The 12,856-nt window shown below is 44.0% G+C and overlaps 1 protein-coding gene across 1 annotated transcript in view; it reads left to right on the forward strand.

The window, feature by feature from the left end:
• Window positions 1-589: 589 nt before the first annotated feature.
• Window positions 590-12,856, forward strand: part of rerg (RAS-like, estrogen-regulated, growth inhibitor) — a 71,444-nt gene continuing 59,177 nt past the window's right edge. Inside the window, exons 1-2 of the mRNA XM_063072460.1 lie at window positions 590-724; window positions 1,240-1,388. Of these exons, the coding sequence (XP_062928530.1) occupies window positions 1,328-1,388 (61 nt within the window). The 5' untranslated portion in view covers window positions 590-724; window positions 1,240-1,327. The remainder of the gene's footprint in view (window positions 725-1,239; window positions 1,389-12,856) is intronic.

Raw genomic sequence — 12,856 nt, forward strand, 5'->3', positions numbered from 1 at the left:
TTGCTTACATTTATAATCTATAATAGCCAGGCATCTTTTTTTCCCACTGATCCTGTTTGAGGTAGGTTTATTAACCAGAGATGAGCTACAGGATTCTTCAGGTCTGTGTGAAAAGGAATAATAGATTTTGCAATTCTCCTGATAAAAGCCACCTCCAGCAATGTGGCTCAGAACTGCTGAGAGGTGAGAGGTCTTCACGTTTTTGGAATGTGACTTTAACATTCAGACTTCTGACTCAGAGGTGAGAATGCCAAGGTCGCTGTATATTAAAAAAACTGCCTCTAGCGATAATTGAAAGAAAACAACAGGTTTCAGCAATTGAAAGCGCAGCTCTGATTGTGTAAATAGAATATAAGGGCAGTTGTACTCGCTGCTGTTGTGATCAGTCAGAATCCCTTCCTCCCTATTTTATGTCTCTAGCCATTGTCAATCCTGTACACGTTTCTGCAGAAATCCAGCCCCCACTTTGCAACCGATCTATAGTGGGCGGTGCTACTCGGTGTCAATGGCACATCCCACCCCAGTCGGAGGACGCATCTCCTCTAACTGGCTGAAAGGTAGGCGAACTGGCCCACCCACTCCCCTCCGTTCGCAATCCAGGCGTGCAGCCCATTTAAAATTTTGCAGCTTTAGTCCGCACAGAATTGTGTCCCGAACTGGAGTGTTGCGGCGGATCAGACGCGCGGGGGGCTGCAGGAGTTCTTGCGGACGATAGCGGCAGTGGGTGGGTTTTCTCGTGGTTGCAGGGGCAAGAAAAAGTATCCATAGATGGTGACTCCGCCGGCGAGGCCGGGCTGTGGCTGGATGCAACAGTGGGATCCGAGTCTCGCAGCAAGTCCGTCTCCGTTTGCAAACATACAGCGTTAAGAACTGCTGGATGCAGAGTTGGACGAAGCCCCCTCCACTTCCCCCGTCCCCCTCGGTTATATCCTGCCTCGCCGCCTCTTCCCCCGCCTGTGTCAGCTTGCAATGCACTGGTTGAATTGAAAAAGACCCCCCAATTGCAATGTGCCAGTGATACCGTTAGTCAGCACAGCATTTACAGTGATGGGCATTTTCAAAACAGTCCCAGTGCTCGAACGTGCCACGCTGCTGTGACCCAGTGCGATCAAGCCGGGCGAATCCTGTCAGTTGTTTCACGGGTTTGTTAGGATTTCTGATGCTGATGTGATGGTCAATTTAAAGTAACTTTCGCCTCCCCCCCCTCCTTTTCCCACCCGCAACCTTCCTTCCACACAGAGGGGGTCGTTCTCCACAGGGACTGAGATGGTGAAGTTTGCCGGTGGCTCGAATTGCTTTATTGATTGAATTCATCAGTCGCTGTACCATGGCGAAGAGTGCCGAGGTGAAGTTGGCCGTCTTCGGGAGAGCAGGCGTGGGCAAGTCAGGTAACTAAAATAAGCTAGATCTCCGGAGTGGATCTGTAACCAAGACAATTTGTTTCAAGTTATCGCCCAGTGTCATGCTCTCTCTCGTGGACGCTTAGTTGTAAATCACTGTTGCAGGCAAATACGCTGTCACCCAGCACAATATAAATTTGTCAACAGTGGGGCCATTTGTTTTAATATTTATCTCTGCGGGTTTTTGATTCTTTCTCCGGGATTTCCTTCCTCAGTAGTTCCCGGCCATGCGTGCTTGAGCGGGGTTACTGCTGCCCAAGCCGCGTCCCACTGATACAGACAGACTGCACTCCGCGTTGGCATCCAGTGCCGGGTCCGGCTGGGTGAAGTCAGATCAGTAAGAACCATCTGTGGGCGAGAGGGATACCAGCGTGGCTTCTCCACATCTCCAGGGACTTTTTATTGAATCGCACGCGTGTTTACTGTTGCCGATTGCAGAGAGTGGAAATTGAGCTACTGCCGATTGGAAATCGCGCTGATCTATTCGATATGAGCAAATGAAAAATCTCGATATAAATTATAAATCGCTGTGTACTTTATAGATTATGTAACATTAACGCGCGATCTGAGGGCAAGTGTCGGAAAGTTTAACAGTGAAAAATTCTTACACCTAATGGTTGCTTTCTCCGTAGTTTCGACCTGCCACTCTGTCCAATGAAATCTGGCAAATGTATGCCCACTCTGATTTGATGTTTTTTATGAGAGAAAAGGTGTACGGTATTTATGTTTTTTTTGAAGGTGTTTATTTTCTTCAGCAGTAAAATCTATCGTTTTGGTCAGTGCGGTAAGTATTTTAATTTGGGGCCCTTGAGACCAAATCCCATATCCTGCCCCCCATTACAGGATGAATTACTTATTTTTGACACATGGGTTGAAAGCTGGGAGTTGGATGAACATGCCCAGCTTTCTGAGTTCTTCTGTTAGGCAGGAAATGGACTGCAGTAAATAACTCTCCAGTTGACTGGAGGTGTCTAGGTGTCTGTAGGGACTTCCATACTGACCTCCCCTCACATCTCAGCTTCCCACACCAGATGAAAAACCAGGACCGGACTTCGAATTTCAGATAAGGCTGCTTTAGTCCCGCTTCCCAGCCCTAGCAGCAGGAATCTGGCATGCATCAAGTTTTCAAATTTAGTGGATGGCAGACGAATGCATGAATAATCAAACCCTTGTGCAAACAAGCTGCAAAGTCAAGGGAAGTGAAAATTCTGAAGATGGTGGTTGGCTGAGGTTAAATCAGAGGTTGTGAACTATTTGCATAAAGACTGAACCTGACACAGGCGGTTCCTCCAGCATTTTGCAGCCCACTTATCATGTAGCCTGTTCTGAATTGTACAGCATCTACTGAAATGTTCTCTATAAAAATGCAAACACTTGACAAGTCGGTGACTGTAGGAAGAATGGTATCATTTACAGATCCCAGCACCACACTGCGGTAGCAGTGACACTGGAAGAGCAAAGCACTAAAGACTTCCAGCACTATGCTTCAGTGAAGATTATATGAATACAGGCAAGCAGGAGTTAATGGTTACTTTGAAGACCATTGTTACGGGCCCTGTAACTGGGTTGCCAAACCGGCAGAAATGGACCACGTGTTGGAGTCTGGTTTAACAGAAACTAATAAAGTTTTTATTAAAGAAATAAGTAACACAGTACTCTAATCGTAAGGATATAAATGCAACAGTTAGCAATGATAAAACACACATGTACACAGATCTAGGGTAATAGGAATCAACCAAGCTCTATCGCAGTCTAGGGGTAAAATGATCAGTCTCAAGTGACGCAGAGTTCAGTTCAGCTTAGTACAGTTCGCAGTAATCGCTGTTGTGCTGTTGGAGAGAGAGAGAGAGAGAGAGATAGAGATATGCAAATCTGATTCAGCAGACCTTTGATGTTCTTCGCAGTTGGCTTTCGGGTGGACCCTTTTTAATGTCTTCTGTAGTCACCGACTGTGACCCCTCCGTTCCGGATACGACCGTTCTTCGGCGGTGAACCCGGCACCCAGGCAAGGGCGGACACACACACCAGGTTCCCACCAATCGTATCCTTTTCACCCTGTGCGTCTATGGTCGGTTCCCACGACCAGACCTCCAAACTCCCACCAACTTGTGGGGGGCTCACCGCTCTTCCAGGGTCTCGTTATCTCGTGGTGTGTGTCGTGCCTTAGCGAACCTGTTCTTTTTATCCCCCTGCTGGGGTATTGCCTGTCCATCAAACTTCAAACAGTTCAGGTTCAAAGCAAACGGTCTGTCAATATCTGAATTCTGGTTTCTTTCTCGTTAGTCTCTCTTCTATCTTATTAGCATTTTGGATGTTTCTCCATTGTCTCCCTTATCTCTCTCTCATTAGGATCAAACTTCTGATAACTTGGTTTGTCATCACACCATCTTTAAATCTCTGGGCACCTACTTCTCTGTGTTTCTGAAAAAAAACCCTGCATATCTCCTTTAAACTGTTTCCTTCTCAGCTTCAACCTATGGCCTCTAGTATTTAAAATGACCACCCTCGGTAAAAGACTCTGTCTACTCCATCTCTGCCTGCCATCATTTTATAAACTTCTATCAGGTCTCCCTTTAGTCTCCAGAGAAATCAAATCAAAGTTTGTCCAACCTCTCCAGATACTAGTGCACTATAATCCAGCCAGTATCCAGGTAAGAAGGTGACCAGACTGAGAAGTCCCTGACTTGCTGATTTGGTTGGGGGTGGGGTGGGGGAAAGGAGAGTATGCACCAAGAAAAACAAAAAAAAAGCTCGTTATAAATTATCCTCACTTTCACTTCATGTCCCCCAATAAGACAAATTAATATCTATCCAATGAACATAGAACATAGAATAGTACAGCACAGTACAGGCCCTTCGGCCCACAATGTTGTGCCGACCCTTAAACCCTACCGCCCATATAACCCCCCCCACCTTAAATTCCTCCATATACCTGTCTAGCAGTCTCTTAAAAGCAGTTGTTTCTACACATCTTGGTAGTTGGGTGATTATCCCCCAGATTCTTCCTGTGTGTGTGTGGGGTGTGGCATTCAGTCTTGCCTTGCAGAGCATCTTTGTACAGTGTAAGGAGGACTGTCCGTGGTGCTGTCAGACAGACAGAACTGATTTTGCTCTCTGCTCCCATTTATGACTGTCATTGCGTCACTTGGGTCCCGGTTCCTTGCTCAAAGACTGCCAAGTGTCATTCAGGGAGTCACCTGGTTTCCACTGGTCGAGGTTTACCAGAAAGCTGTCTGGATTAGAGAGCCTATGCTTTACTTTTTATTGGGTTAGGTCCTTCCAGACCTTCAAGCCGTGTTGCCCCAGCACCCCCATTACCCCTGAACCCAAACCAACGACCTGTTAACCTACCCAGTACGTCTTTGGACTGTGGGAGGAAACCAGAGCACCCGGGGAAAGCCACACATTCCAGGGGAAGGATGGACAAAGACTTAATGAAGAATGACACTAGAATTGAAGCTCTGAATTCTGGAATGCCCCGAGTTGTAATAGCGTTTTGCTAACCGCTACAATAAGACCATAAGACATAGGAGCAGAATTAGGCCATTCAGCCCATCGAGTCTGCTCCACTATTTCATCATGGCTGATCCCGGATCCCATTTAACACCATACACCTGTCATCTCACCATATCCCTTGATGCCCCGACCGATCAGGAATCTATCAACTTCCGCTTTAAATATACCCAGGGACTTGGCTTCAACTGCAGTCTGTGGCAGAGCATTCCACAGATTCTCCACTCTTTGGCTAATAAAGTTCCTCCTTACTTTTGCTCTAATAGGTCGCCCCTCAATTTTGAGGCTGTGCCCTCTAGTTCTGGTTACCCTCGCCAGAAGAAACATCCTTTCCACACCCACCTTATCTAGTCCTTTCAACTTTTGGTAGGTTTTAATGAGATCCCCACATATTCTTCTAAATTCCAGTGAGTACAGGCCCAAAGCAGCCAAAGGCTCCTCATATGTTAACCCCTTCATTCCTGGCATCATCCTTGTGAACCTTCTCTGGGCTGTCCCTAATAACAATACATCCTTTCTGAGATAAAAGGCCCAGACTGTTGACAATACTCCAAGTGAGGCCTGACTAGTGTCTTACAAAGCTTCAGCATCTCTTTGTTTTTATATTCTATTCCTCTTGAAATAAATGCCAACATTGCATTTGCCTTCTTTACCACAGACCTAACCTATGAATTAACCTTCTGGGAGTCTTGCATGAGGATTCCTAAATTTCTTTGCACCTATGCTACCTTACCGTGGTGCCTAAAAGGAGAGGTTAGATAAACTGGGGTGGTTTTCAATGGAGCAGCAGAGTCTGACAGAAGACCTAATAGAAGTTTATAAGTTTATGGGAAGCATAAGTAGAATGGGCAACTGGTATCTTTTTCCCAGAATCGATATGCCTAATACTTGAGGGCATGTGTTTAAGGTCAGAAGGAGTACGTTTAACGAGATGTTTGGAGCAAGTTTTTCTATACAGGGAGTGACATGCCTAGTATGTGCTGTCAGGGATGGTAGTCAAGGCTAATGCAAAACAGGCACTTAAAGCTCTGGAATAAACTCATGATTGTGTAAATAATGGAGGAATATGGACATTGTTTAGGCAGAAGGGATTAGTTTAGTTATGTATGAAATTAGTTTAACACAACTTTGTGGGCTAAGGGACTTGCTCATCTGCTGTATTGTTTTATGTAACCAACATTTCTTAAATGGATCTCGTGTTGCTAATAGTGGATGGGTGTGGATGTTTAGGAAGATATTATGGCAGAATTACTTTACTGTGTTCATTCGAAATATTTCCAAATGGTAAATTTCCATTTGGCTTCAGGGAATGGATATAGAATTCCCACCCTGGGCAGAATGGTTTGTGAAATACCACTTCCTAGTAATTCACCACAGCTATCAATGTGATCTAAAGCTTTTGCTAGTTAATTTGTGCAGGAGTTACGATGACCTTGCTTGCTGCTAGTTTGTGAAGCATTTCAGTCTTTCCATGGAGTGCCGGAAGACTCAAGAGGAAATACGTTGAATAGATCCTTTATAAGGTGAGGCATATTGTGGATTTTTTTTCAATGATTTTGATTCTAATGCAATTTTAATGGTTTTGAATTAAACTTTGATGGCACATTGTTAAGAACAAAAATCTGATGAGTGTATTGAGGTAGGAGATAGCAACCAATCAGATAGTTCAATGAAAAATAAAATTATTGTACATCAGATAAGGGAAAAGAATGAAGGCAGTTGGCTCCTTATAAGATTATTATATGCAGCAAGAACTAAAACATAATGATCGGTTGAATAGAATTGTACATTAGCGGAAAGAAGTTACAGAGGACCCCTCCAGTATTAATAGCCTCCCTCTAACTCACGTAAAAGTGTACCCTCTTGCCTCCTCACAGAACTGCATAGGATTAGTTGCTAAGTATATTCAAGGCATGGACCAATAGTTCTTTTAGACATTAAAGAAATCATAGTGTGGCCTATGAAAGAGATTAAGCAGGTTGGCCTGATATTCTGTAGAGCTTAGAAGAATGATGTGTGGGCACGTGGCCAAGTGGTTAAGGCATTGGACTAGCTACCTGAAGGCCGTGAGTTCGAGCCCCAGCCGCGGGAATGTGTTGGATCCTTGAGCAAGGCACTTAATCACACATTGCTCTGCAGCGACACTGGTGCCAAGCTGTATGGGTCCTAATGTCCTTCCCTTGGACAACATTGGTGTCATGGAGAGGGGAGACTTGCAGCATGGGCAACTGCTGGTCTTCCATACAACCTTGCCCAGGCCTGCGCCGTGGAAAATGAAGACTTTCCAGGTGCAGATCCATGGTTTCGCAAGACTAACGGATGCCTTTACTTAGAAGAATGAGCAGTCAATTGGCAACATATTACCTGCAGCACCAAAGATCGCAACACAATCAACCACTACTGTGCTACGAATTCCTACTGTTCCATGCCTAGACTGCATTTTGGGAAACCTGATGGCTTGGTGGTGGTCCTCCTACCTGCAGAGGCTAAAGGCTAATTTATACCTCTGCATCAACTCGACGCCGTAAGTACGCGAATCCTACGCAGAGCCAACGCGGATCCCTACACCGTAGCCTGACACGCACCTCTCCCAAAATGTAACTACGTGTCGCGGCAATGCAGACTGAACAACTGTGATTGGTCTGCTTGGTAGCATCGCATTTCCTCCTACACTGCAGTAGCTTCCCATTGGGCGACTCAAGGGCAGGGAAGGAACTCTGGCTGCAATGCTTTCCATAAAGCTTTACAGACCTCCGAAATTATGGAGGACACATTTTACTTTTACGAAAAAAGACGCTGGCTTTTAGACCTGTTTACCCCGAGAAATACTACCATGACCGTGAAGCCTTGCACGGACTGGTGCGTGCGCATGCGTGATGTGCCTGAATTGCAGAGCGATGCAGACACACCAACGCACAAGTATAAATGCTCACAACATGTGTAGGCCACTTGCGTAGGTTACAGCGTCGAGTTGGCGCACAAGTATAAATCAGGCTTAAAGAGCAAAGCTCCCGAGATTAGGACAACAAAGAGGTGATTGCTGGAGGCAGAGGATCTGAATAAGTGCACTAAGGTTGTCACGGATATTATAAAAACAATCATTGATGAATGTGTCCCCACAAAAGCATTCAGAGCTTTCCCCATCCAAAAGGCCTGGGTGAACCGTGATATTCGTACTGTATTTTGCTGAGAGCCAGATGAGTGGCATTCAGGTCTGGCGACCAGGTGGAATACAAGAGGTCCAGGTACAATCTCCAGAAGGCCATGTCATGTGCAAAGTGGCAATTCTGGACTAAACTTTAGTCATGAAAGGATGCTCAACAGTTATAGCAGGGCTTGAATGCTATCACCTCCTACAAAGTGAAACCAAGCAACATATGTGATAACAGGGCTTTGCTCCCAGATGAGCTCAATGCCTTTTGTGGGGGTACCTCCACGAGCCCCAACACCCCCATGATGACCCTGAGGTCTCTGAAGTTGATGTGAGCAGTCTTCAAGAGGGTAAACCCATGGAAAGCGGCTGGCCCAAATGGGGTACTGGTCAACTGGTTGTAGTGTTCACCAGTATCTTTAACCTCTTGCTTTGGCGGTCTGAGGTATCCACCTGATTCAAGCAGGCTTCGGTTATACCAGTGCCTAGGGAGAACTTAGTAATCAGCCTCAATGACTTTCGCCCAGTAGTACTTGCATCCACTTTGATGAAGTGTTTGGAGAGGCTCGTGATGAAACATATCAACTCCTGCCTGAGAAGTGACTTGGGTCCACTCCAATTTGCCTACCACCACAAAAGGTCAACGGCAGATGCCATCTCATTGGCTCTTCATTCAACTCTGGAACATTTGGACAGTGAAGTTGCATACATTAGGATGCTCGTCATTGACCACGGCTCAGCATTCAATACTATCATTCCTTCAAAGCTAATCAATAAGCTTCACGACCTTGGCCTCAATACCTCCTTGTTTGGATTGGCAACAACATCTCCCCCACAACCTCCATCAGCACAGGTGCACACAAAGCTGTGTGCTTAGCCCCCTGCTCTATTCACATTATACTTGTGACTGTTAGGCTAAGCACATCTGCAATGCCACATTAAAGTTTGCTGGTGACACCACTGAGGTTGGCCAAATCAAAGGTGGTGATGAATCAGCATATAGGAGGGAGACTGAAAATCTAGCTGAGTGGTGCTACAACTCAATGTCAGCAAGGCCAAGGAGCTGATTATTGAGTTCAGGAGGAGGAAACCAAGGTCCATGAGCCAGTATTCATCCGGGGATCAAAGGTGGAGAGGGTCAGCAACTTTAAATTCCTTGGCGTATCATTTCAGAGGAATTGTTCTAGATCCAGCATGTAAGTACCATTATGAGGAAAGTATGGCAGTGCCTCTACTTTCTTAGAAGTTTGCAAAGATTCAGCATATCATCTAAAACTTCGACAGATTTCTATGGATGTGTGGTGGAGAGTACCTTGACTGCTTGCTTCATGGCCTGATATGGAAACACCAATGCCCTTGAATGGAAAATCCTACAAAAAGTAATGTATATGCCCCAGTCCATATGGGTAAAACCCTTTCCACCACTGAGCACAGCTCCAAGGAGTGGTGTTGCAGGAAAGCAGCATCCATCATCAGGGACCCCCACCACCCAGGCCATGCTCTCTTCTCGCTGCTGCCATCAGGAAGAAGTTACAGGAACCTCAGGACCCACACCACCAGGTTCGGTAACAGTTATTACCCTGAAAATGTTCCCCTTAATGTCTGTGCATGCGTGTACACGCACTCATCTTTTGTGACTGGTGCATAAAGGAATTTAAACTGCGCACCAAAGGTTGTCACCCTCTACCTTGTTGGCATGTTAAGTATATTTCACGATTGTTCACAGTCACATTTCCTTTTGCGGTTTCTGATGCAGACGACGTTGGCAACGTGGAGTTTGTGATGATTTGTCTGCAGTTTTTAGAACTGGCTTATTTATACTGTTTTTATTGAAGAAATTATTTAATCACTATGTCGAATTCCACAGAAGTAAAGGGTGTGAAGCACAAAAGATCTGCTCGTTCACTTAAAGGGGAATGGTTTAATGAAACAATAGAAATTGCTACACCGAAAGCTCATGAGGTCAGGAATGTGCATTTAAGAGAAATATTTAAGTACAATACAGAAACTGGTATTATCTGTGTGAATTGTCATAGTGTATATGAAAAATAAGATTTATTGATGTGTGTTATTTTATTTCTTTTAAATAATGAACAACAAACTGAACTTGGTAGTTTATTAACCTTGGCATAGCTTCAGGTTTACTTCCACTTAAAAATTCAGTGTGCACATGTTGTTGTCACGGGGCAAAAAATTGCACAGCACAAGATTTTTGCACACACTGGTCATTACAAATTAGAGGGAACATTGCCCTGAACCGTCAGGCTCTTGAACCAGAGGGGATAACTTCACTTGCCCCATCACTGCACTGTTCTCCTGACCCATGGAGTCACTCTCAAAGACTCTTCATCTTCTGTTCTTGATTTATATTATTACTATTTCCTTTTTTGCACAGTTTGTGGTGTTTTGCACACTGATTGTTCACCCATCCTTTTGGATGTGGCCTTCCATTGAATCTGTTGTTTCTTGGATTTATTGAGTATGCCTGCAAGAAAATGAATCTCAGGGTTGCATATGGTGACACGTGTACTTTGATAATAAATTTAACTTGATCTTTGAACTTTGATCTCACGGAAATTCTGCTGGGACTGAAAAGGCAAGAGGCAGTGATGATGATTTTCTGACTGGGTTATTGAGAACAAGGCTCAAAACAGCTATTGGCCATTCCGATGAGAAGATCTTTCTTCATCCAGAGGTTATTGAATCATTGGAATATTTGCTCAAATAGACTGTGTAGGCGAACTTGTGGAGTGCAGATTTTGATAGAATTTTGGGTAAAGGAATTAAAGGATGAGTATTAATTTAGAAAAACAGTACCGAGATACAAAGTCAGCTGTAATGCTACAGAGGGCAGAGCAAGTGCAAGGGCCGAGTGACTTTCTCTTACTAGTTTCTTATGTAGCTGTCACAGTAATGGAAGACAGCAGAGATGGCATCCTACCTTTGAGTCAGGGGGCTCATTGTTTCAGGTCCTGCTCAATAGATGAGAGCACAATCTCATTAGTTACTTCCATGCTCTTAGGATGAGTTTCCAAATAATAACAAACATGTACATTATTGATCTGGTCCATAGTTACTTGTCAATCAGGATCACTAAAATGTATTATCTAAAGATTTTTAAAGATTAGCTTTATTTGACACGTACATCAAAACCTACAGTGAGCAATCCCATCAAACCCTTTCTCCCACTTATTTCCCTGGTAACACTGGACAGCAAAGATTTTGCTTCCTGAACACTTTTGGGTGTATCTTCTGGATTTTGGGCTGCTGATCATGAAAGTCACCATGAAACTTCCCCATCACACACCATTTTTGTGAAATCGCCTCTATTTGTTATTTCAATTCAATTGAAGTGTTGCCCACAATGTAAACTGAAAGGTTGTATATATTGTCCAGGCCTGCTTAGGCAGGGCTGATGCTGCGTGGCAGGACAGGTTTTAGAAAGGCTATAAAAGCATCACGCACACACCATTCTATGTATTGCGTTTACACGTATATCAGATTGCGATCACGTTGATGCTCAAGCTCTGCACCTATAGCATATTGCGTGTACTCATTATAATAAAGTAATTATATTTTCAGGAGTATTTGTGACGGCTAAATGTCTTGTCAACGTTGCAACATGATACTTTCTCTTATATTTGTGGCGAGTATATGCTTAGACCTCAAAGACGGACCATGACTTCTCTTATTAAGAAAGCCAGTGAGCTCTACTTTAGGTATAAAATTGGTGACAGGGGCAAAGCCTGGGCTTCTGATATTTTTTGTGTAACTCACGCTGTCGATCTTGGAGCTTGGCTCAGAGGTACTCGGAAGTCAATCCTGATGATATGGGAAGGGCAGAAGGATCATGTGACAGACTGCTACTCCTGTCTGACCAATGTGTCTGGCTCCTCCGTTATAAACAAAAAAATCAATTAAATACAATACCCCAATCACCCTTCAGCCATGAGATCTGTGCCACATTTCAGTACTAAAGCTACTAGAGATGTCGAGTCTAGAGGAGACAGACTGAGATGCCATAATGCACGAGCCAGGAGTGGAAAACGAAACTGGTACTGATACGGATTTTGAACCCTTTATGTAGAGTGAGTCTCATCTGATAACTCAATCTGAGTTAAATGACCTGGTTAAAAACTGGATTTATCAAAGACAAAAGCAGAATTACTGGGTTCAAGTCTACAAGGATGGAATATGCTGTCACAAAGCACAAAAATTTCCGTGAAGGATTTTGATATTTGAGACAGATCCCAGAATAACTGATGCCAAGATTAAGGAAAGAATTTTTATTGGTCCACAAATCAAACAGGTTATCAAGATCTTCCAGTGGGACAGGAGAAAATCACATGCAAGGCATTCAAGGATGTTGTTGGAAATTTTCTTGGCAGCCAGAGAGCACCAAACTATGTGCAGCTACTTCACAACGTACTTCAAGCGTACAAAACCATGATGTGCAACATGTCACTAAAGATTCGTTTTTTGCATTCCCATTTAGACTCTTTCCTGCAAATCTTGGTGCTGTCAGCGACAAGCACCATGAAAGGCTTCACCAAGACATTGCGGTCATGGAGGAACTGTATCAATGCTAGCTGATTATTGTTGCACACTTAAGAGAAAAGTCTCAGACACTGAATACAAATGCAAATCATCAATAAAACATTTTTAACTAGGTTGAATTATTGCAGTGTCAGCACCATTATGCAATTAAACACATTATATTCATTAAAAGTTAATTTGTTTCTCTAAATTCTTAAGTGATATGAACTGTATTTGTGTTCAGCCTCAAGTGGTC

This window comes from Mobula hypostoma, chromosome 20, assembly GCF_963921235.1.
Source record: "Mobula hypostoma chromosome 20, sMobHyp1.1, whole genome shotgun sequence".
NCBI lineage: Eukaryota > Metazoa > Chordata > Chondrichthyes > Myliobatiformes > Myliobatidae > Mobula > Mobula hypostoma.